This window comes from Oreochromis aureus, linkage group 18, assembly GCF_013358895.1.
Source record: "Oreochromis aureus strain Israel breed Guangdong linkage group 18, ZZ_aureus, whole genome shotgun sequence".
In the NCBI taxonomy this organism is placed as follows: Eukaryota; Metazoa; Chordata; class Actinopteri; order Cichliformes; family Cichlidae; genus Oreochromis; species Oreochromis aureus.
In genome coordinates, this window is record NC_052959.1 from 1,355,431 (window position 1) to 1,381,805 (window position 26,375).

Here is a 26,375-nt window from a genome sequence, read left to right on the forward strand (position 1 = left end):
ATGAATAGCTTTAAATGCATACAAGAGTATTTTGAAATTGATACGATACTTGACCGGGAGCCAATGAAGCTGCTGCAGAGCAGGAGTGATGTGGTGGACAGAAGGGGTCCTGGTGATGATACGGGCAGCAGAATTCTGGATGCGTTGAAGCTTGTGGATGGATTTTTGAGTAAGACCAAAAAGAAGTGAATTACAATAATCAATCCGGGAAGTAACAAGGCTGTGGACAAGAATGGCAGTGGCATGTGAGGTGAGAAAAGGATGGAGACGATTAATGTTGTGCAATTGAAAATATGCAGACTGAGTGACATTATTAATGTGTGAAATGAAAGACAGAGTACTGTCGAGGATGACACCCAAACTTTTCACAGAGGAAGAAATGGAGACCGGCGAGTTACTGATAGTAATAGAGAAACTGTTGGTTCTGGATAATGTTGATTTAGTGCCTACTAAGAGGAGCTCGGATTTATTACTATTGAGTTTAAGAAAATTAGAAAAGAACCATGAATTTAGTTCAGCTAAGCAGAGGGTGAGGGAAGATGGGGGAAGAGCAGAATCGGGTTTAGTGGACAGATAAAGCTGGGTGTCATCGGCATAACAGTGAAAATGGATATTGTATTTACGGAAAATATGTCCAAGCGGTAGAAGGTAGATAATGAAAAGAAGGGGCCCCAGGACAGATCCCTGGGGCACGCCAGTGGTCAGAGGAAAGGGCTGAGAAGTAAAGGATTTGAGTTGAATGAACTGAGTGCGATCAGACAGGTATGATTTAAACCAGGCTAGTGGAGTATGGGAGAGACCGATGGAGGCTAGCCTACTGAGAAGAATGGAGTGAGAAATAGTGTCGAAGGCAGCGCTCAGATCGAGGAGGATAAGAATGGAAAGTAAACCGGAGTCAGCTGCCATAAGAAGATCATTGGTTATTTTTATAAGTGCTGTTTCAGTACTATGGGAGGGGCGAAAACCAGACTGGAACTGTTCATACAGATTATTATTAGTTAAATGTGAGTGGAGTTGTGTGGCAACTATTTTCTCAAGAATTTTAGAAAGGAATGGTAGATTGGAAATAGGCCGAAAATTTTCAAAATTATTGGGAGCTAGACCAGTTTTTGTTTTTTGTTTTTTTTTTGTTTTTTTATATTGGGGTGATGGCGGCAATTTTTAGAGAAGCAGGAACAGTTCCAGTGGTAAGTGAAGAGCAGATGATAGAAGATATAAGGGGAAGCAAAGAAGGTAGACATGCCTTAACCAAAACTGTAGGAATGGGGTCTAGCTGACAAGTAGAAGGTTTTGACTTACAGATGAAATCTGAAATATCAGTAACCGAGGGGAGCTGGAAAGCAGAAAAACAGTGTGATGGGAGAGGAATTACACAGGAAGAGCTAAATGGAACATCGGAAACCAGGTCTTGGTGTATTTTGTGAATTTTCTCGATGAAAAATAACATTAAAGAATCACAGAAGGAAGACGAGTAAAGGTGAGCAGGTAAAAAATCTGGTGACCTGAAAGAAGAGTTGAACAGTGAAAACAATATCTTGGTTGAGTCATCTTTTGAACAGATAATGGTGGAGTAGTAAGCAGATTTTGTTTGATTAATACACTCCTTATAATACATAATATGATTATTAAACATTTCCTTGTGGATATTCAGACCAGTTTTCTTATAAAGGCGTTCAAGTCATCGTCCTTTTGCTTTCAGGAGCCTGAGTTCAGCTGTGAACCAGGGTGCTGACTGAGAGAATGATACAGATTTGGTTTTGAGTGGGGCAACAGAGTTTAGAATACTACTGAGACTAGAGTTATAATAGGAAACTAAGTCCTCTTGGGTGAGCAGGTTATGAAAATGCAAATGACTAGAGAAAGCAAAAGAAAGAGTATCAGGATTGATTTTCTTAATATTCCGAAAAGAAATGGTACGAAGGTTCTTGGTTATAGAAAAGGTCATTTTGACATTGAAAGAAAGAAGCAAGTGGTCAGAAATTAGTAGTTCATCAGCTTTGCAGTTAAAAGGAGTAAGTCCAGAGCAACAAACTAGGTCCAAAGTATAGCCCTTAGTATGAGTAGGAAAGTTTGTGTTGTTTAAAGCCAAAACTATCGAGGCAGGATGAGAAGTCTTTGGTGAGAGGATGATCACTGTTATCCATATGACTATGGATAACCCACACGAGCAAAACGCAGAACCTGCCAGACCACATCACGCACAGTCAGGTAGGCCAAACAGTCAGGTGTACGGATCCGAGGGAGACAACGGCCAAAACAAACAGGCAGATGAACTAGACCCAAAAAACTCAGGCACTTGCAAAATTCGCTGGATCGCCAGTAGTATCAGCAGAAGACAAGGTTTAAAATTTGTTAAGATGTATCAAAGATGTATCAAAGAATATATAAATAAGACCTAAAAAGATAAAAAGATACCGGTGAGTAGCGGCAGCAAGTCGCGCCAGCGTTCATTCAACCGGAAGCACTACCATACTTCTAGTGCTTCCATACCATATTTCTAAGATTTTCAGGGCCGAGTACAATAACCTCAGTTTGATCTGAATTAAGAAGCAGAAAGTTAGCGGCCATCCAGGTCTTTATGTCTTTAAGACATTCCTGCAGTTTAACTAATTGGTGTGTGTTATCTGGCTTCATGGACAGATAGAGCTGCGTGTCATCTGCATAGCAGTGAAAATGTATGCTATGTCTTCTAATGATACTGCCTAAGGGAAGCATGTATAATGTAAACAGAATTGGTCCTAGCACTGAACCCTGTGGAACACCATAATTAACCTCAGTGTGTGAAGAGGACTCTCCATTTACATGCACAAATTGGAGTCTATTAGATAGATATGATCCAAACCACTGCAGTACAGTACCTGTAATACCTACAGTGTGCTCTAATCGCTCTAATAGGATATTATGGTCAACAGTATCGAACGCTGCACTGAGGTCTAGCAGGACAAGCACAGAGACAAGTGCACTGTCAGAGGCCATAAGAAGATCATTTCCAAGGTGCATATGTGATATTTCAAGTGACATTGAAGAGCAACTAATTGATGTGCTGAAGGACAAACTTTTTGCCTTACAAGTGGACGAGGCTACAGACGCCAGTAAAGACTGTTTGTTAATTGCTTTGTCGTTTCAGAGTCTCTGTGTGAGGATGTGCTGTTTTGCAAGTAGGTCCCAAGTACAGCGACACGAGTCTCAGAGAGGAAATTCAGATGTTTTTACAGGAGAAAGGCATGCATGAAGTTGCAAGCAAGTTTAATGATGAAGATGTTTTTTAATTGTATTTGTAAAAAAGTCTATTTCCATGGAAGAAAGTGAAAAACATATTTTCTGTCATTTAATTGTTTATTGCTTTATTACTTTGAGTAGTATGAACGGCTATAAGGCAGGTTTTTATCCATAGGAAATGCTGTAAAACTCCAAAGTCACTGCTTGTGCTTGTTTGCGGTGAGCAGCAGATCAAACAAGTTAACAATTATAAATGGTTTCAAACACACATTCAGGCTTGTGAGACTCATTTAGACACTCAGACACTGAGCCGTGGTTCTCTGGTACATGCAGACATTTCTGCATACACTTTGTATATTTTATGTAATATTCAATAATGAACTGTAAATTAAGACTTTTCAAGGAAGAATTTTTTTTATTCAGTGTTTTCATAAAAGCCTTATTTTTCCAATGAATTTACTCCTACTGGGGAGAACACACATGAGGTTCAAGGCCTGGACAACTCTGAAACCTGGAAAATGGTTGCAAATAACAATGGATATTACTTTAGCCAGCTCCTAATTTTATAGATTCAGCACTCAGCTTTGCAGTCTCTAATATCATTTTTATATCATAATATCATTTCTGCTTGTTTCTTCTCTTTTTCCCAACGCAATTGCATTTAATTCCTGCTCCCCCATCTCTTTCTATAGCTAGCCTGTATCAATACACTAGCTGTCTTAAAAACGTCTGCCCCCCTCCCTTCTTTCACATAACAGTATGATTACAGTCAGTCTTGTGATTGGCTGCATGGTGTGCCCATCAAAATAAAGTCCTTCCTATATGGATTCTCAGCAGGGTTGAAGATTCAGCTGCCACATACCGACGGGCCATTAATAATGACATATGAAATTATATCACGGACTGGATGTGGCCTTTAGACAGTTTAGGAGCAGTGCTCTCTCACACAGGGTTTAGTGGGGGTGGGCTGCTGCTGACTTCAACTGTGGATATAGACAGCAGAAAGAATACTGTGAGCACCTGCTTCTGTAGAGGATGCAGAGTGTGTGGATGAGGGGCACGGTCTGCCTGTCTCCGGGGGCAAGGTCAACAAAGTACTACTTGGTAGCAGCAGCGCCTCTGGGGTGGATGAGTTGCTCTGACTTCCTTAAGGCTGTTGATGTTCTAGGTATGTCTTGAAGATCTGACAAGTTGCTTCTGGATTGGTAGACTGGGGTGGTGGTTCCCATCTTTAAGAACAGTTTCTGGAAGGTTGGGTCCAGTTATAGAGGGATCACACTACTCGGCTTCACTGGGAAGATAGACTGTACCAGGGTACTGGAAAGGAAACTATCCGTTAATCAAATCTCAGATTCAGGACTGTTGCAAGAGCTACAGTTGTACACTGCCAGCAGAAAGTGTTGGACTTATTCACAGTAGGTGTTGGACTCAGTCAGGACTGCCCTTTGTCACCAATTCTGCTCATTATTTTTATGAACAGAAATTTTAGGCATACCTTCGTGCCTGAAGGCTTCCAGTTTGGTGGCTTCAGAATCTCACCTCTGCTTTTTGCAGATGATGTGGTTCTGTTGGCTTCAGTGGGTGGTGGCCTGTTTGACAAGTATTTGTCTTGCAAAAATTAAATAAAAATTTGCAGTTCATATTTATTAACAAAGATGATAAATGGTAAAATAAAGGTTGTATGCAAACAAGTATACAAGCTCTACAAGAGCAAAAGGTGATGAAGAAATTACATTTATAGATGATACTGTAAAGTGTGTGGCTGTATCAAAATGCTAAGCAACAAAAAGATTATAAGAACATTGATAACAAATGTTACCAAAGACCTACAGAAGAAAAAAGTAGAAACTGTGAACTGGACAACTACTATTTTCTATTTTCTCTATTTTCTGAGGCGGCTGAGGTCTTTCATCATCTGTCGGACAATACTCAGGATTTTTTACATGTCTGTTGTGGTCAGTGCTATTCTCTATGCTGTTGCATGCTGGGGCAGCAGGTTGAGGGTCACAGATGCCACCAGGCTCCATAAACTGATTACAAGGCCAGTAATGTTGTGGGGATGGAGCTGGACTCCGTTAGGGTGGTGTCTGAGAGGCAAATGTTGTCCAAGATAAAGACAATGTTGGACAATACCTCCCACCCACTCCATGACGTGCTGGCTAGCCACAGGAGGACGCTCAATGAGAGGCTGAGATTACCCACAATGCACCACTGAACAACACAGGAAATCATTCCTGCCTGTGGCCACCTCCCTGTACAACTCCTCCATCTAATGCACTGTATTAAACCATATCCCACTTTTAAAGAAAGTAGAAGGCGATCTGGCTAGATGGAAATGTCTACCCATATCACTCATGGGAAGGGTTGCCGCTATAAAAATGATGGTCTTACCAAAAATAAATTATTTATTCTCAATGATCCCAACTAAACCGCCACAAGATTGGTTCAGATTCATATATGTCCAAATTCCTTTGGAAAGATAAGCCCCCACATATAAGCTTAAAAACACTACAAAAGACCAAGGATAAAGGAGGATTAGAACTACCTAACTTTCAGCACTACTTCTTAGCCAACAGGCTTCAGTTTATCTCAGGATGGCAAAAACATACCCTCTTAGATGAACCTTGGCTAGATGTAGAACAAGCACTTTGCAATAATCTAGAGATTTCAGACCTACCATTTATCAGCTCAAACATCCAACGACAAGAATGCTTCAAAAGCGTCAGCATCAGCTCTTCTCTGACAGCATGGTGGGAGTTTCTAAAATTGACGGAGTCTTCATTAATCCCATGCAAACGTACACCTATTTGGAACAACCCTGACATATTACAAAACAATAATATGATAAACTTTTCAGATTGGAGTGGTAAAGGAATCAAATATTTAGAACATGTACTAGAAGTAACAGAATTTATTTCATTTGACAGACTAGTTACACAATATGGGATCAACAAGAAAAGATTTTTAGAATATCAACAAATTAAATCCATAGTAAAAAAGAAATTTAAACCGGGTCAAGTTGAATTACAAACACCACCAAGTGTGGTTCAATTTCTTACTCTTAAAACCCCCAAATTACTATCCAAAATATACAGAATGCTTTCTAAAACAGATGAATCAATATCACTTCCTATTTCCAAAAGTTGAATCTGTTCATCTGGACGTAGCGTTTTGTGGGAGAAACGTTTCGTCACTCATCCAAGTGACTTCTTCAGTCTCAGCTGACTGCAGGTTTCCCCAAATCTTATAAACAGTACATTTGCATAATGACTAAAACCAGCCCACTGAAGGAACAATGGGCTGTGAGGTCAGTTCCTTAATCATAATTATGCAAATTCCCATGACCATTGATCAACAATCACTGACCAAAACCCACTGATCAAAGAACACTGATCAATGGCCATGAGTCCCATTCACAGAGAGTTGGGGAATGGCTGCAATCACAGCATTGTAAGATGGTGACAGATGTACCCTTAGGCCCCCTCCTCGATTCAGAGATGGTCTTTCCCTTTTCATGTAAATGGCCTCCTTGACTCCGCGCTCAAACCAGCGTTCTTCCCTGTCCAGGATGTGTACATCCTCATCATTGAAAGAGTGTCCACTGGCCTGTAGGTGTAAATAGACTGCAGAGTCCTGGCCTGACGAGGTCGCTCTTCTGTGCTGTGCCATCCTTTTCACCAGAGGTTGTTTGGTTTCCCCGATGTATAAATCCTGGCAATCCTCCTGGCACTTAACAGCGTACACTATGTTACTCTGTTTGTGTCGGGGGCCCCGATCCTTGGGGTGGACCAATTTTTGGCGCAGCATATTTTGGGGTTTAAAAGCCACAGAGACCCGGTGTTTAGAAAAAATGCGTCTCAACTGTTCCGATACTCCTGACACATATGGGATCACTACAGGTTTTCGCTTAGGCAGCGGTTGTCGTTCTTATCTGGATCGGCTGGAGCTTTCTTTAGGTGCCTTCCCAGCGTTGACAAAAGTCCAGTTGGGATAACCACATTTACTCAGGGCCTTCTTGATGTGCTGTTCTTCTGCCTCCCTGGCTGCTGTGTCAGTGGGGATGGTGTTCGCTCTGTGTTGTAGCGTCCTGATGACACCCAGTTTGTGCTCCAGTGGATGATGAGAGTCAAACCTTAGATACTGATCCGTATGTGTAGGTTTACGGTACACATCAGCTTTTAGATGTCCCCCATTACTGATGGAAATCTCACAGTCTAAGAAGGCTAACCTGCCACTTTTCATATCCTCCCTGGTGAATTTGATGTGTCGGTCCACCGAGTTAATGTGATCCGTGAAATGTAGTACGTCCTGAGATTTGAGTTTCACCCAGGTGTCATCCACATATCTGAACCAATGGCTTGGTGGTGTTCCAGGGTAGGATAGCAAAGCCCTCTTTTCCACTTCTTCCATGTACAAATTGGCCACGATGGGTGAAACTGGGGAGCCCATGGCACACCCATGTTTCTGCCTGTAGAACTGACCCTTGTATGTGAAGTAGGTGGAATGAAGACACAGTTCCAAAAGCAAACACACTTGGTCAATGCTGAGAGTGGTCCTGTTGCTGAGGTTGGTGTCATCCTGTAATCTCTTACGGACTACCTCCAACGCTTCCGTGACTGGGATGCAAGTGAAGAGAGATGTAATGTCGTATGAGACCATGGTTTCATCTGCCTCCATAATGACATCTCTCACCTTCTCAACAAAATCCAGGGTGTTCTGGATGTGGTGTTCAGAGCTGCCCACCAGCGGGTTGAGGATCGAAGCCAGAAATTTGGAGATGTTATAGGTGACCGAGTTGATCATGCAGACAATTGGTCTTAAAGGTGCACCCTGCTTATGTATTTTCAGTAAACCATACAGACTTGGTGTAGACTCCCCTGGGTACAGTCTGTGGTATGAGGTCCGGTCGATAGCCTTGTCTTGTTCCAACTGCTTCAGACAGTCTATGACCCTCTTCCTGTAACCACTTCCTGGGTCTCGTTTCAGGGGCTCATAAGTATTTTCATCACTGAGTAGTGACAAAATCTTCTCATGATAGACTTTCTGGTTAAGCAATACTGTGTACCTACCCTTGTCTGCCGGAAGGATGATAATGTTGTTGTCATCACTAAGTGATGCGAGTGCCTTCCTCTCCTCCATGGTGATGTTGGATGCTGGGGGCTTTGCATTGCTGAGACAGGCTGAAACTTTCGTCCGTAGTTGCTCTGCTTCCACTTCTGCAATATTGTTGTTACGAATTGCTGTTTCTGTGGCTGTGATCAGCTCCACTAGCGGGATTTGTCTCGGTGTGACGGCAAAATTCAACCCTTTAGCAAGGATGTTTTTCACTGTTTGGGTGAGCTGTCTGTCAGACAAATTCTTCACCCACTTGTCCACATCCTCCATGTCGCATCCTTGTCTCTTCTGGCCACTGAGGACACTCTCCGTATTTTGCGGTGGTTTCCACGTACAACAAGTAAGTCAAACTTCCTTTGTTGCCTGGTCTTAGACTTCTTCTGCTGTGCTAGACGAGCCTTCTCAGTGAAGTCAAACACCTTTTTAAGAGTATTCTCATCTAAAAGCATTGTCAGTCTCCGTTGGGTCCGCTCCTCTTGAGATTTTAGCATGTCGATGGTAAAATTTGTCTGCCTCACCCGTTCATTAAGCAACTGATGCTGTGCCTTCTGGAGGATTTTTGTTGCCCGGAAGCCTTTAACTGAAGAGCTCATTTGCAGACTTTTAGGAGTAATCCTGTTTTGTCGGCATCTGAGGCTGAATCTAAGGTGGTTCCTGTAGTCCGCCATCTTACGTGCTGTTTGCTCATACTGACGTACAAGTTTTAGGCAGTCCTTGCCAAAGTGGGTTAAAACGTCTTGATGCATTCTCAATCATCCAGGAAAGTAAATCTCCAAAAGTTGAATCTGTTCATCTGGACTTCATATTGCAAAATGGGAAGCAGATTTATCAGTTAACTTAGACCAAAACTTCTGGTCTCAGATTTGCTTAAAAACCTTTCATCTAATTAGAAATCCCAGTCTTCAATTAATTCAATACAAAACACTACATAGAGTGCACTATACAGGTCATCGGATGTTAAAGATGGGCTTTACGTCTACCAACAACTGCTCACACTGCCAAACCAATTCACCGGACAATTATATCCACGCTCTTTGGTTCTGTCCACCAGTTCAGAAGTTTTGGCGCGAGATATGCGAAGACTTATCGAAGTGTCTGAAATGTAACATTCCAACTTCCCCTTTAGTGTGTTTGTTGGGCAGCTTAGATAATGTCACTACAGAAAAGAATATAGCCCATATGGTTTTAACTGCCCTATGCATAGCCAAGAAAACAGTCCTCATGAACTGGAAAAATAAAAATAATCTTAATTCTAACCAATATAGAAATTATCTATTAGATTACATTAGTCTTGATACAGCCTCTGCCACCACATCAGATCAATTGCTCTGGGCTCCTTTGATCAGCTCCATCACCTAGTGGGGGTGGGGGGTCATAGTTTGGTCCCACCTTCGCTGTTGTGATTGGTGTGGGGGTAGGGACAGGCTTGGGGCATCAGGGGATTCCCCAGGAGCGTCTTCCTTGGAGGGCTCAACCCTGGGTTGCGGCTACGGCCTATTAAGGACTCTGTTGGCTCTTAGGTGACGGTTTCCTCCTGGCTGCGTGCAGCGGGGCTAGGGGAGGGTCTGTGCTGACCGACGTGGGTTACTGACCTGGTAGCCGGGCTGCCCCTGGGTGGGTCCGGGACGGGCGTGGGGTTCTGGGGGTGCTCCGTCTCTGGGCTGGGGCCCTGGCTGGGCCTTGGGGGCTTGGGTCCTGGTTGGTCTGTCGCTGGGGTTGTGGGCGGGTGGGTGTATGGGGGCCCAGCCCTGGCGCAGGGTGCCGCCGGTGCATCGAGCAACCTGGGGGGCTCTTCAACTGGTGGGGGATGCTGTTACATCTTGCAGGAGGTCTCCTCTCTTCAGGAACTCACTCTGCAGGAGGGGGAGATATAGGAGAGGTGGAGGAAGATCTCAGCCTGGGCGTCTTGTGTAGTCTGGAAGATGAGTGGATGACGGGGTGGGTGCAGTTTTCTCTGTGGTGGGGTCGGGTGGGCTGTCCCGGGCTATGTGGGGCCGGGCGGTGCTGCTGAATTGGGCCCCGGTCCGGATGGGCCTGGGCCCCCCTTTCCCTGGCGGGTTGCAGAGTATGGGGGTGCCTACTGGGGTCAGCGGGGGAGCTGGCCCCAGGGAGGGGTCACTTGCCCCTCCCTTCCTTCCTTCCCCATCTCCAGCTGCCTCCCTCTTCTCGCTCCACCACAGTCACCCACACATGCAGGGCCTTGGGGTAGGGGTGTGTCACCAGGGTGCAGGGGAGACATCCCCCCCCTCTGTCCCCTTCTGGCTGCCTCTGCCTCAATTTTATCCCACAACTTAGACATTCACATTACTCACACTCTCATTACACATACATATAGGATCTTGGGGTGGGCACGCCACACAGAATCAAATTACCATCAGGGTGTACACCTCACCCCTGGCGTCGTTGCCCACCTCTCAATTTTAAATACACGTAGACATTGAGGGCTAGCAGGAGGGGCTATGCGCTACCTGCTGCTCTGGCAGGTAGCTCCATGCCCTCCTGGGTTTTAAATGCACCTTAGAACACACATACATCAACACTACATATGAGCGGGTGGAGGGAGGTTTGAGTCTTCACACACCCCCCGCTCTCTGCGGCCTGCTGGAGCGGGGGCTAGGAGGAGGAGTTGGCCGTCTGACTGGGGTCTGGAATGTGGGGCCTCCCTGCTGCTGCGGAGTCGGGGCGGTCTGCTTCTCCCCACCGCAGGGAAAAGGGTAACACCACCTGGGTCTGGGTGCAGTTTCTCCCTCCAGGGGCAAGGGTACCTAGACCTGGGGTATAGAGTACGCTTGGGGAGTGTGATTGTGTGTACAGCGTCTCTTTATGTCTGTCTCCACGTTGGGTGAGTGTTGAGTAATTGCATATGAGAGCATGAGGGTGGGAATGGATGTTTGTATCTGTGTGTGCCTGTATGTCTGTGTCTATATGTCAGGTTGGGTATCAGATGCCACCTCTATGGGGACATCTCAGGCCCTCCAAGGTATGGAGGCCTATCTCCCCCCACCACTCACCCTGCCAGTGGCGGACGCCCTCAGACATCGGTGCGTTGGTGGTTCTTTGTGTCCGGGGATGGTTGTCCAGGTACACACCGGCTCACTCCTGGTGGCTGCTTGTCGGGGCCTGGAGCCTGGGGCTCGCTCGGGCCACTTCGGTGGTAGGGTGCCCTCGGCCTGGGACTCGGTCACTCTGGCACAGCTGGCTGCCGGCGGAGCTCACGGGCACGTCACTGCAACCCCCCCTGGCTTCTGCTCCGCGGCTGCTGAGTGACCCCTCATCTGGGGCTCTCCTCAGCTCTTTCTGGGATAGTGGCGCGGCTGCCCCTCTGTTGGTCTTCCTTGGTCTCTTGTGTTCTAAGGGCCACTGGATGTCTGGAGTCTTGATCTCCTCCATACCTGCTTCATGCCCTGGAGGACGGGGCAGTGGCCCCCCACACCCTCTAGCAGATCATTACATGAAGGACCCTTTTAAATACATGCGCGCTCATGCTCACAGGTGTACACACGGGTGCTCACACACACAAACTACACCCTTTTTGGCTCCTACCTCAAAGAACACTATGCGCTGTCGATCTTACGTGCTGCACAATAATATTCGATATTTAGTATTTACCGTTATATTCACATAGATCATCGCAATGATGTTGTTTATTATATTGCTCTCTTCTTTCTGCTTGTTTTCTCTTTTTTCTTTCTCAACGGGTGATCCAGGTGATTGATATATGTATTTTTCTTTTTTCTGTTTGTTTTGTTGGTTTTTGGGTTTTTTGCCCTTTATCCCCGTCCCTCTTCCCCACTGTTTTTCTTTCCCTCTTTCTTTCTCCCCTTTCTTTTCCCCAGTCAAGTCTGTCCCGTATTTAGCAAGTGAAAATAAAATAAAATAAACAATAAAAGGTGAATCAAATAGACCATTATGGCAAAGGCTGGGATGGTCCATTTGGTAAAGTGGGCATCTTTCTTCGCCTTTAGACAATAATTCTGATGGCAAAAGAACCAAACTGTTAGGTGTAGGCTGTGTGCAGGCAGGAAAAGGACCCAAAGTGCAGACTCCGGAGACAAACGTGAACTTAAACAGCTTTAATGCTGAACTCAAAAAAGGGTAACGAAACTTCCAAAGTACAAACATTAACACAGGCCGGAAAACAAAACACACAGCATGAGTGAGGGTAGATAAGAGTAGATCGCGACAATGACAAACTGAAACACAGGGCTTAAATACATAGAGGGAGCAATCAGGGAATGGGCAACAGGAGGGAAACACAGCTGGGGCAAATCAGGACTAACGAGACAAGGAAAGCAAAACCAGATACACTAACATGAAACACGGACTTTCAAAGTAAAGCAGGAAACATAACACAGAGACGCAAACTTTTTTTTTTTTTTTTTTTTTTTTTTTTTAACCTGTCCCGTTTGGTTCTTTTGCCATCAGAATTATTGTCTAAAGGCGAAGAAAGATGCCCAACGGATTTACTTTACCAAATTGACCATCCCAGCCTTGCCGTAATGGTCCATTTGATTCACCTTTATTGTTTATTTTATTTTCACTTGCTGAATACGGGACAGACTTAACTGGGGAAAGAAAGGGAGAAAGAAAGAGGAAAGAAAAACAGCGGGGAAGAGGGACGGGAAAAAGGGCAAAAACCAAAAACCAACAGAATAAGCAGACAAAAAAATACATATATCGATCATCTGGATCACCTGTTGAGAAAGAAAGAGAAAGCAAGCAGAAGAAAACGAGAGTAATAAACAACATCACAATGATCTATGGAATATGACAGTAAATACTAAATGTTAGACATTATTGTGCAGCACGTAAGATCGACAGCACACAGTGTGCTTTGAGGTAAGAGCCAAAAAGGGTGTAGTTTGTGTGTGATCACCTGTGTGTACACCTGTGAGCATGAACGCTTTGTTTTTAAAAAGGTTCCTTCATGTAATGATCTGCTAGAGGGTGTGGGGGCCACTGCCCCGTCCTCCAGGGCATGACGCAGGTATGGAGGAGATCAAAACTCTAGACATCCAGAGGCCCCCAGAACACAAGAGACCAAGGAAGACCAACAGAGGGCAGCAGCCACCACTATCCCAGAAAGAGCTGAGGAGAGTCCCAGATGAGGGGTCACTCAGCAGCCGCGAGCAGAAGCCAGGGGGTTGCAGTGACGTGCCCGTGAGCTCCGCCGGCAGCCAGCTGTGCCTGAGTGACCGAGCCCGGGCGAGAGGCCGAGGGCACCCGCCTCCGGTGGCCCGAGCGAGCCCCAGGCTCCAGGCCCCGACAAGCAGCCGCCAAGGAGTAAGCCGGTGTGTACCTGGGCGCCCACCCCGGACACAGAGAACCACCAACGCACCGATGTCTGAGGCGTCCGCCACTGGCAGGGGAAGTGGTGGGGAGATAGGCCTCAAACCTTGGAGGGCCTGAGATGTCCCCAGAGAGGTGGCGTCTGATACCCAACCTGACATATAGACACAGACATACAGGCACACACAGATACAAACATCCATTCCCACCCTCATGCTCTCATATGCAATTATTCCACACTCAACCAACGCGAGACAGACATAAAGAGACGCTGTACACACAATCACTCTCCCAAGCGTACTCTAAGAACCGGGTCTGGGTACCCTTGCCCCTGGAGGGGAAACTGCACCCAGACCCAGGTGGTGTTACCCTTTTTCCCTGCGGTGGGGAGAAGCAGACCGCCCGACTCCGCAGCAGCAGGGAGGCCCCACATTCCAGACCCCAGTCAGACGGCCAACTCCTCCTCCTAGCCCCCCGCCCAGCAGGCCGCAGAGAACGGGGTGTGTGAAGACTCCAAACCTCCCTCCACCCGCTCATATGTAGTGTTGATGTATGTGTGTTCTAAGGTGCATTTAAAACCCAGGAGGGCATGGAGCTACCTGCCAGAGCAGCAGGTAAGCGCATAGCCCCTCCTGCTAGCCCTCAATGTCTACGTGTATTTAAAATTGAGAGGTGGGCAACGACGCCAGGGGTGAGGTGTACACCCTGATGGTAATTTGGATTCTGTGTGGCGTGCCCACCCCAAGATCCTATATGTATGTGTAATGAGAGTGTGAGTAATGTGAATGTCTAAGTTGTGGGATAAAATTGAGGCAGAGGCAGCCAGAAGGGGACAGAGGGGGGATGTCTCCCTGCACCCTGGTGACACACCCCTACCCCAAGGCCCTGCATGTGTGGGTGACTGTGGTGGAGCGAGAAGAGGGAGGCAGCTGGAGATGGGAGGGAAGGAAGGAGGGGCAGTGACCCTCCCTGGGGCCAGCTCCCCGCTGACCCCAGTAGGCACCCCCATACTCTGCAACCCGCCAGGAAAGGGGGGCCCAGGCCCATCCGGACCGGGGCCCAGTGCAGCAGCGCCGCCGAGCCCCACATAGCCCGGGACAGTCCACCCGACCCCACCACAGAGAAAACTACACCCACCCCATCATCCACTCATCTTCCAGACTACACAAGACAATAGACGCCCAGGCTGAGATCTTCCTCCACCTCTCCTGTATCTCCCCCTCCAGAGAGAGTTCCCAAGAGAGGAAAGCTCCTGCAAGATGTGACAACCTCCCCACCAGTTGAAGAGCCCCCAGGTGGCTCGATGCACCGGCGGCACCCTGCGCCAGGACCGGGCCCCATACACCCACCCGCCCACAACCCCGGCAACACACCAACCAGGACCCAGGCCCTGAGGCCCGGCCAGGGCCCCAGCCCAGAGACGGAACGCCCCAGAACCTCACGCCCATCCCGGACCCACCCAGGGGCAGCCAGGCTACCAGGTCAGTAACCCACGTCCGTCAGCACAGACCTCCCCTAGCCCTGCTGCACGCAGCCACGAGGAAACCGTCACCCAAGAGCCAACAGAGCCCTTAATTGGCCATGACCGCTACCCTGGGTTGAGCCCCCCAAGGAAGATGCTCCTGGGGAACCCCCCGATGCCCTAAGCCTGTCCCTACCCCCACACCTATCACAACAGTGAAGGTGGGACCAAACTAAGACCCCACCCCACTAGGTGATGGAGCTGATCAAAGGAGCCCAGAGCAATTGATCTGATGTGGTGGCAGAGGCTGTATCAAGACTAATGTGATCTAATAGATAATTTCTATATTGGTTAGAATTAAGATTATTTTTATTTTTCCAGTTCATGAGGACTGTTTTCTTGGCTATGCATAGTGCAGTGAAAACCATATGGGCTATATTCTTTTCCGTAGTGACATTATCTAAGCTGCCCAACAAACATACTAAAGGGGAAGTTGGAATGTTACATTTCAGACACTTCGATAAGTCTTCACATATCTCGCGCCAAAACTTCTGAACTGGTGGACAGAACCAAAGAGCGTGGATATAATTGTCCGGTGAATTGGTTTGGCAGTGTGAGCAGTTGTTGGTAGATGTAAAGCTGATCTTGAACATCCGATGACCTGTATAGTGCACTCTATGTAGTGTTTTGTATTGAATTAATTGAAGACTGGGATTTCTAATTAGATGAAAGGTTTTTGAGCAAATCTGAGACCAGAAGTTTTGGTCTAAGTTAACTGATAAATCCGCTTCCCATTTTGCAGTAGGAAGTGATATTGATTTATCTGTTTTAGAAAGCATTCTGTATATTTTGGACAGTAATTTGGGGGTTTTAAGAGTCAGAAATTGAACCACACTTGGTGGTGTTTGTAGTTCATCTTGACCTGGTTTAAATCTCTTTTTTACTATGGATTTAATTTGCTGATATTCTAAAAATCTTTTCTTGCTGATCCCATATTGTGTAACTAGTCTGTCAAATGAAATAAATTCTGTTCCTTCTAGTATATGTTCTAAATATTTGATTCCTTTACCACTCCAATCTGAAAAGTTTATCATATTATTGTTTTGTAATATGTCAGGGTTGTTCCAGATAGGTGTACGTTTGCATGGGATTAATGAAGACTCTGTCAACTTCAGAAACTCCCACCATGCTGTCAGAGAAGAGCTGATGTTGATGCTTTTGAAGCATTCATGTCGTTGGATGTTTGAGCTAATAAATGGTAGATTTGAAATCTCTAGATTATTGCAAAGTGCTTGTTCTACATCTAGCCAAGGTTCATCTAAGAGGGTATGTTTTTGCCATCCTGAGATAAACTGAAGCCTGTTGGCTAAGAAGTAGTGCTGAAAGTTAGGTAGTTCTAATCCTCCTTTATCCTTGGTCTTTTGTAATGTTTTAAGCTTATACGTGGGGGGGCTTATTTTTCCAAAGGAATTTGGACATATATGAATCTAGAGATCTGAACCAATCTTGTGGCGGTTTAGTTGGGATCATTGAGAATAAATAATTTATTTTTGGTAATACCATCATTTTTATAGCGGCAACCCTTCCCATGAGTGATATGGGTAGACATTTCCACCTAGCCAGATCACCTTCTACTTTCTTTAAAAGTGGGATATGGTTTAATTTAGTTAGATCTGCAAGCTTGGGAGAAACATTAATATCTAAATATTTTATATTTCCGATTGCAGTGGAGTAGAAGAGGAATTATGGAAGGAGCAATTAATTGGAAGGACTGTAGATTTTGACCAGTTAATTGAGTAATCTGATATTCTTGCAAAAGAGTTTATCAGTTCAATCACCCCAGAGATATTGGTTTGTGAATTTTGGAGAAAGAGTAACACATCATCCGCATAAAGGCTGATTTTATGTTCCATGTTCTTGCATTTTATGCCCTTAATTACTGAATTCTGTCTAATTGCTGCTGCTAGTGGTTCGATAAAAATTGCAAACAGTGAAGGGGAGAGTGGGCATCCCTGCCTGGTGCCCCTCAGGAGACAGAAGCTGGAGGATGTCTGGTCATTTGTTCTGACACAAGCTGTTGGGGAATTATATAATATTTTTAACCAGCTGATGAAAGAAGATCCAAAACCAAATTTGTTTAAAGTTGTAAATAGAAATTTCCAGTTAACTCTGTCAAACGCTTTTTCTGCATCTAAAGATAATATTGTAGTTTCAAGGTTTTTACTGTATGAGTAGTCTATCAAATTAAGTAATCTACGTGTATTTGTTGATGAGTGCCTACCTTTATGAAACCAGTTTGGTCAGGATGAATTAAGAGGGGGTTATTTTCTCTAGTCTCTTCGAGAGAGCTTTGCAGATAATTTTGAGGTCTACATTTATAAGGGATATTGGACGATAGCTTGAGGGATATACAGGGTCTTTGCCTGGTTTTAGCAGGAGATTAATGTTTGCAGAATTCATATTTGATGGAAGTCTGCCCTTTTCTTTGATTTCCAACAACGTTCTGTAAAAACTGGTGTTAGAATCGTCCAGAATTCTTTGTAGAATTCTGCAGGAAAGCCGTCTGGACCTGGAGCCTTATTATTGGGCATACTTATCAGGGCTTCCTGGAGTTCACCTGATGTCAGTGGCGAATCCAGTGCAATTGCTTGAGAGTCTGATAATTTTGGGAGAGTTATGTTGTCTAAAAACTGATCAATTTCCTTTTAGATGGGTTTATTTGTGGTGAATACAACGATTTATAGAAATCCCTGAAGATGTTGTTTATTTGTTTCGGTCATATACTGTGTTCCCAGATGAATCTTGAACAGCACATATAGTTGTTTTTTCTTTCTTTATTTTTTAGCTGGTTTGCTAGAAATTGACCGGATTTATTACTATGTTCATAATTTTGTAAGCGTAGTCTTTGTACTAAGAATTTGTTTTTTTTTTATCAATTATCTCATTTAATTCTAGTTTTGTTTTTATGTATTTTGTTCAATGTTTCCTGATCTTGGTGGGACGCGTGGCTTCTTCTAGTGATTTGATGGTTTTTCTAATTCCTGAATATTTTTGTTTTCTTTTTCTTTTTATGTGATGAGAAAGAAATTATTTTACCTCTCATCACAGCTTTCCTGCTTCCCATAAAACAGAAGCTGATGTTTCGGGAGTGTCATTAAAGTCTAAATATGAAGTCCACTCTTTTTTAAAATATTTAATAAAGTCTTCATCTTTAAGCAGTGATGTATTAAATCTCCAGTTTTTACTTAGTGTGGTATTATTCTTCTGCATTAGTGTTAAAGATACAGGAGCATGATCGCTGACAGCTATAGGGTGAATCGCAGTGTCTGAAATGTCACTCAGCAGTGAGCTGCTGACCAAAAAATAATCCAGACGAGAGTAGGAGCGATGAACGGCTCAGCCGTAGTCATGGCAGTTTGGAGGCTGCAGGGCCCTCCCCAAGCCAAACGTGACCCATAGAAGGGTGACTCGAGCTCCCGGGCATGCTTAGCCTCCTGCCTCACCCTCTCTTTGAGGAAGGCAGAAACTGCAGGTCTCCGATACCACACAGAGTCTGCTGGGTCCATGTTCTGGTCGCGATCTTCTGTTAGGTGTAGGCTGTGTGCAGGCAGGAAAAGGACCCAAAGTGCAGACTCCGGAGACAAACGTGAACTTAAACAGCTTTAATGCTGAACTCAAAAAAGGGGTAACGAAACTTCCAAAGTACAAACATTAACACAGGCCGGAAAACAAAACACACAGCATGAGTGAGGGTAGATAAGAGTAGATCACGACAATGACAAACTGAAACACAGGGCTTAAATACATAGAGGGAGCAATCAGGGAATGGGCAACAGGAGGGAAACACAGCTGGGGCAAATCAGGACTAACGAGACAAGGAAAGCAAAACCAGATACACTAACATGAAACACGGACTTTCAAAGTAAAACAGGAAACATAACACAGAGACGCAAACTTAACAAGGGGATACAGCCGACAGGGGAGACAGAGCATCTCTCTGCATCGAATCATATCTGTTATTAATCTCTGTCTCTCTTCCACAGCATGTCTTTCATCCTGTTTTCCTTCTTTCACCCCAACCGGTCGCAGCAGATGGCCGCCCCTCCCTGAGCCTGGTTCTGCCGGAGGTTTCTTCCTGTTAAAGGGAGTTTTTCCTTCCCACTGTCGCCAAAGTGCTTGCTCATAGGGGGTCATATGATTGTTGGGTTTTTCTCTGTATTTATTATTGTGCTATCTACTGTACAATATAAAGCGCCTTGAGGCGACTTTTGTTGTGATTTGGCGCTATATAAATAAAATTGAAAATTGAGAGCAACTGTAGAACACAGAGACATAAACCATAAGACAGAACTCTAAGAAACCCAAAGACTAGAAATGATAAATAATATAATAAACTCAAAAGCCCTGGGTCAACGACCCAGGCATCCTAACACAAATGGGACAGGCCAAAAATAAATAAATAAATAAATTTAAAAAATTTAAAAAAAAATAACAAGTGACAAAGTTCACAGGTTAGAGTTAAATGTCCATCATATAAATTTCACCTCTGTAATATTCTTCATATTTATAATTGAGCGATTTGTGCTATCCTTTTAAATGTGTAAACTCTGTAACATAATGTATTATTTAAATAGTTTAGTCTGTTACTGTTACTGTCTTGGAGCAACTGTAACCCACATAATGTCCTTAAGGATTAATAAAGTATTCTGATCTCCACTGAACTGAATTCAAGAGGATATCTTTACTAATTTCCACTACACACTATATGCTGTCAGTGGGCCCACTGCTTGTCTTGTTGATTTTGATAGCGTCAGTAATCATAATGTTGCAAAATAAATGAAATAACTTAAAGAGCTTTCTTGTGTGTCTCCACAGGGCCCTAACTCCATCTTGGTGGTTCTTGTGATGCTGTTGAATGTAGGTCTAGCGATCATTTTTGTCCATTTCCTCACCTGACCGCATCTGGACTCGGGTAAGAATTTGCAGCTGTATGAGTATTTCAGAACTGAAACTGGTTTCCTGTTGTGTTTATCGTGCACTCAGGAAAGATTGGTCATTTAAAATACAACCTCAATGTAAACTGTATGTAAAAACAGAAGTGCAGTGATCTGCAAACCTATAATTTATTCACAACAGAAAACAGAAAGAGTAGCAAATGTTTACAATAAGACAATGTACCACTTTAAGAAAAATATTACTTTATAAATAAGTTAAGACGGTGGCAATAAAAGACTGGAAACTGTAAGTGGTACTAAAAAGAAACCGCTAGAGGAACATTTTTACTGATACATACTAATTATTATCATTTTACGAGTAATCAAAAAGGAGTTATCTTTAAAATCCTTCTATTACTTTATACAGGTCCCAGTGGTTTTCCCTGCTTTGTCCCCTCTCCACTACAGTGTCAGACCTCTCAGGTCATCAGGTGCACATCTTTAAACTGTTCCCAGAATTAGATCCAAGTGTGGTGAGGGTGCTTTGAGTTACTGTGGTCCTTGTTTTTGGAACATGGACTGTACTGAATAAAAGTCCAGACATGTTTTCCACGAATGATCTAAAGAAGGACCATCTTGCTTTGTTACCTGTGCTCAGTTCAAAAGTCTGCATATCTGATGCTATGGAATGCATTAGTGCTAATGGAATTGGCAACACCACCATCAATGCTAAAAGTGTTTAATATGTGGTTCCAGCTAGATGACGTCTGAAGTTCTTGCATGTTTTTAATTTGTTGGTGTAAACATGATATTTTCTGTTGTGAATAAAATGTGGCTTTATAATATTTGCAAATTATTACATTCCATTTTACACAGAGTCCCAACAATTTTGGATTAAAGGGTTGTCAGTCCAAGTCAAACATGGCTGTTGATTACATTCAAAACTGTGATCACTCCACTGACATGACTGTTGTATCATTAACACATTTTTTTTCTATCCTTGCATTGCACCTTCACAATGGTTCTACAGTTCTGCTGTGGTAATTCTTCTGTTTTTAGTTAGCCTAGAACTTTTGTACTCCAATTAACAAAACTGACCCCTGGACCTGGTTTGAATATATGTTTGACACTGATGGATGCACAGGACATGATGGAGTATCCATGGAGACTCCATCCTTGCCTCTTCCTCTGGTGAAAGGACTACGAGGAAGAGAGAAATGAATAATTCAGTAATTATTTCTAATCATTGTATTTTTTCAGTTTTCAGTGTATTGCACAGCAAGTGTTACTGTGATGCTGTCCAGTGAATAACTGGAACTGAGTAGACTGAGCGAAAGTGAAGCTTAGTTGGTTGTTTAAAGGATGACACTGGTCATTTTTTTTTTTTAAATTATTACTATTGTCCTACACAAGGATGATAAACAGTAGGGGTGCAACAATACACAAAATTCACGGTTTGGTTCGGTTCGATACTTTGGTGTCACGGTTCGATATTTTTTCAATACAAAAAAATGTTCATGCCTTTTTAATTTGTCATTAATTAAAATTATAAATAGATATTTTAACTCAAAAGTAGTTTTTAAATTTAATGTTGCTGAAACAACAAAATAATAAAAATAAATAAATCTATCTGATCGAGAAATCCCTCATCTTTGGAAAAGAGAGTTTATTACAGAGAAATGGCTCTTTCCAAAATAAAAGCTATACTATACCCTTCTTCTGGGGTATATTCTCAGCAGCATATTAAACATATCAGGTCCCCATAAGGAGAATCATGTGCTAACGGCTGTCTAAATGACTCGGGTGAAGTTTGTAGCATGCGTGCTTGTTGTTTTTGTCTGCTTCCACTTGTCTTTGCACTAGGATGATGTCGGCGTAAATGTGCAGTCATATTCGTTGTGTTCCCACTAGTGCTGTCAGTGTTAATCTCGTTAAAATGACACTAACGCCATAACGCGGCAAATCTCCGTTAATGAGTTACCACGGATCGCCCCGTGCATGAGGCTGGACGGCATCAGCACATTAACGAGCTAACTGCGCTAACGCACTAGTTCCCACCAATGTAACTGAGCATTGCGTGGCACATCCGACATACTGTTTTACTTTTGTCCATGACGCGCTTACCATCAGGGTCATAATTGCGATGTTGCAACGAGCTTAGCTTCTGTCTTGCTAGCTTGCGCTGCGCTCAGTGGATATGCGCTCGACAGTGCAGCCTAGGCGGAGTAGTCGAACGCAGATCCACTGAGCGCTCAACACAGACAGCATCGTCAGAAGAAAAGTTGATAAAATAAATTAAAAACTTTGTATTGTTCGATACATATGTGTACCGAACCGAAAGCGCTGTATCGAACGGTTCAATATCGATACGAGTATTGTTGCACCCCTGGTATATATGTATGTATGTATATGTATATATGTTTTTAATGTAAATGTAATTTTAAAAAAGGAGTGACTTTACACTTTTTATGGTCCTAGGAGAGTGAGTGTGTTTGTTGATCTGTTCACATCCATAACATATAAAACTTGATAACTTCATCAGTTGTTCTCTGCAGTAGTGACCGGACTCCTGAATGACTTTACTCTAACAGCTACTTTTGTGACCTTGCAGTGGATCCATCCAGACTAGTCAGAGGGGCCTTTTTTAAAAATGACAGCAGACAGAACAGCAGACACGGACAAAACGGAGGCCTGAAAATAGCCGGGTGGAGGAGAGGATAAAAACACATGGAGGAATGAGGGGGGTGGCAAGGGAGAAAGCTGAAACCATCACCACCCCTGGACTGTGTGAAAGTCTTTGGTGCCCAAGTCTAGCCTGATTGGACTGTTGATGACATGTGACTTCAGTGTGCAGTGAAAGCTGAAGCTGGCAGTAGCTAGTTGGAAATCGGGCCTTCACCCTCAGCGAGATGAGCCAATGGGAGCAGAGTGGATTTGAGTGTCGGGCCTAGCATCTATACTGCCCATAAAAACCTGGAGTTTGTACCTGTTTATCAGTCAGTCCGACTGCTGAGCAAATTTTCACAGTTTGAAATGCTGCAATAAAAAGTTTGTGCCTTGTCCAGCTGAGATGTAAAGAATTTGTTTTGTAGATGATCAGTGAACAACAGCACGGACATTCAGTCGTTATGTTGCTCTTCATGCCATCATTTACTTTGCACCAAGCATACATTGATGAGAAGATGACTTTGCACTGATACCCACTCTGTGTCGCATGGAGTTAGTTTTACTTCAGTTCAGCAAGAACAACTCATCTTTTCTCTCACATATAAGTTCTCATCAGACTGTTGTGATCTAGCTTGTGCACAGATTTCATCACATATGTGTGTGCTTCAGCAGTTTGTGTATGAGAGTGTGAGAGGATGGGCAGGTGTTGGACTGGATAAGTTCAGAGATGCACTTTGAGTTGATGGAAGCCAACAGCTGCCTTACCGTTTTACAGAGTGACATGGTAGTGGGTAAGAATGGGCTGGGCAGGAATGTGAAGCACCAAGCTGCTTCCCTGTGCCAGCTCCTAGGAGAGCGGCTCTATTTCTATCGGTCTGTTTATTGATCCATTTTTATCTGATTCTGTCTCAGTTCCTGCTTTTTTACTTTATTAAAACTTAACCACAGACAATATTTTCATTCACTGTCCACATTATTTCATTTAAAACTGGTTTATTGCACTTATAGTTTTGATCATTATAATGGCTGATTACCAGTCTGTGTATGTTGAATGTTAATATTTTAGTTGACAAATGAGTCCGTCTTCCAGTGGGCTGAGAATGCACTCAAGCCTCCACCGAAGCAGCTCACTCTTTGGACAATATTTCCTTTTAAAGGAATATTATTGTATTTTGTTTGTATCCATTTGTTTTCTTTGTTCTTTTTAAACCTTTTTAAAGTCTATAGTGCAGTAAAAAGAAATGCAAAGTGCAGGCTTTTGTTTGCCTTGTTAAAATCTATGTTACTATAAATGACAGAACTGAGTATAATTATTTTGTATTTATGTGGATACGAAACATGCACCATTCATTTTATTGTATAATGAGTTTAAATGCTTGGTTCCAACCATGCTTGGTTGGTTATTACTAATCTGTTGACCTTGAAGGAGAGGTCACAGGTCAAATATGACATAACATTTGAAATATGGTAGTTTTCGACAATGCACTCTTTCACAACGTGGTTTCTAAGTTATGATGGGTTTTTTTGTCAATTTTCAACCAATAAATCATTAAGTTGACCTTGAAGACCTGGATGGATGTAGTCCAAACGTTAACATGACCCCACTCTACCCCCTACAAAATGTGCTCAACACTTTTTGAGCTATTGTATTTTCAGACAGAGCACACATACGTACACGTGCAAACATGACAAACAAACATAACCACCTTGGAAAATTTAAAGTCTTATTAAAATTCTGGATTTTCCAGATCATACTCTGAATTATAACTAAGAAAATTACTTTGTTTTCTTTGTTTCCTCCCCCTAATATCCACTTTTATGGAAGATGATTGGGGCCACTGGGGGGGAAAAGTGGGGACTTTTTTTTTTTCCAGAATCCTGGACTGGCTGGTGGAGCGACAGAATAAGACTTTAAAGTCCATGATTCATAGGTTTATTCACAAGGATGAAACAATCAGGATCACTGGTTGGAACCTTTGTTGTTTGCAGTGCGGGAGGTGCCCCAGGCTTCCACGGGATTTTCTCCCTGCGAGGAAGCTGGGAAACTGGGTGGAAGGTCCAAGCCCAGCTAAGAAGGACATTCAGTACGTTCTGGACCTGAGAGCAAAGACACACACACTGGGGAGGTTATCACGAAAAAATTATCTCCAGGCCCAGGAACCTCAGCAGTGCCTGTACAGTAGAGGGGCTAGAGGGAGACAAAGTGCTTGTATTACTCCCTTCTTGTAGCTCGAAGTTGCTCACCAGGTGGAAAGGAGCCTTCATGGTCACACAGTGAATAGGTAATAGGTGTTGACTATGCAGTGGTGCGGTTGGACAGGAGAGGACCCACACAGGTATATCACCTTAACCTTCTCAAAACATGGAGAGAGGCCAAACCCACTTCTCTGGTGAAGGAGAGAAATGAGTTTGGCCAGAAGTGCCCAGTTCCTCCCTCCCTCCATTATGATGACCATCACACTCAGGCTGAGCGAGCGAATGTTGCTGCATTGCAACAGCATTTTGCTGATGTTCTCCACATGCCCGGCCGTACTTCTCTGATAGAGCACCATTTTGAAACGTGTCCTGGCGTGACAGTGCATTCACGGCCCTGCAGGTTACCTGAAGGACACATTGTTCAGAAAGAATTGGCTGAGGTGCTAAAGATGTGGGAGTATTAGAAGAGTCTTACAGAGCTTTATGTAGCCCCATAGTTCTTGTGGAGAACAAAGATGGGTCTATGTTGTTCTGTGCTGACTATCGTAAGGTGAGTGAGATGTCACTTATCCCAGGGCCTGGGTCGACGAGCTCCTGGACCGGTTAGGTGCTACTCGATTTGTCACAATGGTGGATTTAACCAAGAGATACTGGCAGATTCCTTCTCTCCAGAGTTTAAGGAAAAATACGGCGTTCTCCACTCAGTACGGTTTGTACCAATTTGTCACACTTCCGTTCGGCTTGTTTGGAGCTCCAGCCAATTTCTAGTGTCTCATGGACCAAGTGCTGCGTCTGCATGTGCTGCCACCTATCTGGATCACTCGGTAGGCTCGGCCGGATGGCTCCCCGGCCTCAGGGCAGCAGAGGTATGTGGTAGGGGTGTGGTCTGCGGCTATTCTGCAGAAGAATGGTGAGGCAGTGGGCTGGGACTGCTTTGGGGAGAGCTGTGCCAGGAACAAGTTGGCTGAAAAGCTGCGCAGAGCGATCTTTGGGGGGGGGTGCAAATAAAACATTACTAGTACTACAACAGTGTGCAGTACATTTTTCACTTTGAATATACAGTACTGTGCAAGACTCTTCTAGTCTAAATTAGGTGCAGTGTTTTTGAGCTGTGCAATATACATGAAAATACAGTCCATAAGGCAAAAGTAGAGTTTGCACAATTATAACAAGGTTTAAAGTCAATATTTGGTTGGACCAACACAGCATGAACTCTCTTCAAGAAGCTGTTTGGTGATATTTTTGTTAAAGTAGTCATCAGAAATAGTTCTTCGGGTTTGTTGAAGGATATTTAAAACTCTTCTTTGGATGTTGGCTTACTTTTTCTGTTCTCTGTCAAGGTGACCACACACTGCTTCAATAAATAAAGCTGTGGAGAGACCCAGCCATACACTCTGAATCATTGCTGAGCTAAAATTAAGCCACTGAGTAATTCAATCTGAAATGAACATAGGCCTTCTGCTCTAACAGTCTCCGATTTGCACAAAATATAT

The 26,375-nt window shown here is 43.9% G+C and overlaps 1 protein-coding gene across 2 annotated transcripts in view; it reads left to right on the forward strand.

Moving 5' to 3' along the window:
* LOC116334126 (junctophilin-1-like) overlaps positions 1-24,441 on the forward strand; it is a 43,565-nt gene extending 19,124 nt beyond the window's left edge. The window contains exons 6-7 of one of the 2 annotated variants that reach the window (XM_031757457.2): positions 19,961-20,057; positions 22,631-24,441. In XM_031757457.2, coding sequence (XP_031613317.1) covers positions 19,961-20,041 — 81 coding nt within the window. In that variant the 3' untranslated portion in view covers positions 20,042-20,057; positions 22,631-24,441. Of the gene's footprint in view, positions 1-19,960; positions 20,058-20,446; positions 20,845-22,630 lie in introns of those variants that run through there. The other variant, XM_039601753.1, reaches the window with a different exon arrangement.
* The last annotated feature ends 1,934 nt before the right edge of the window (positions 24,442-26,375 follow it).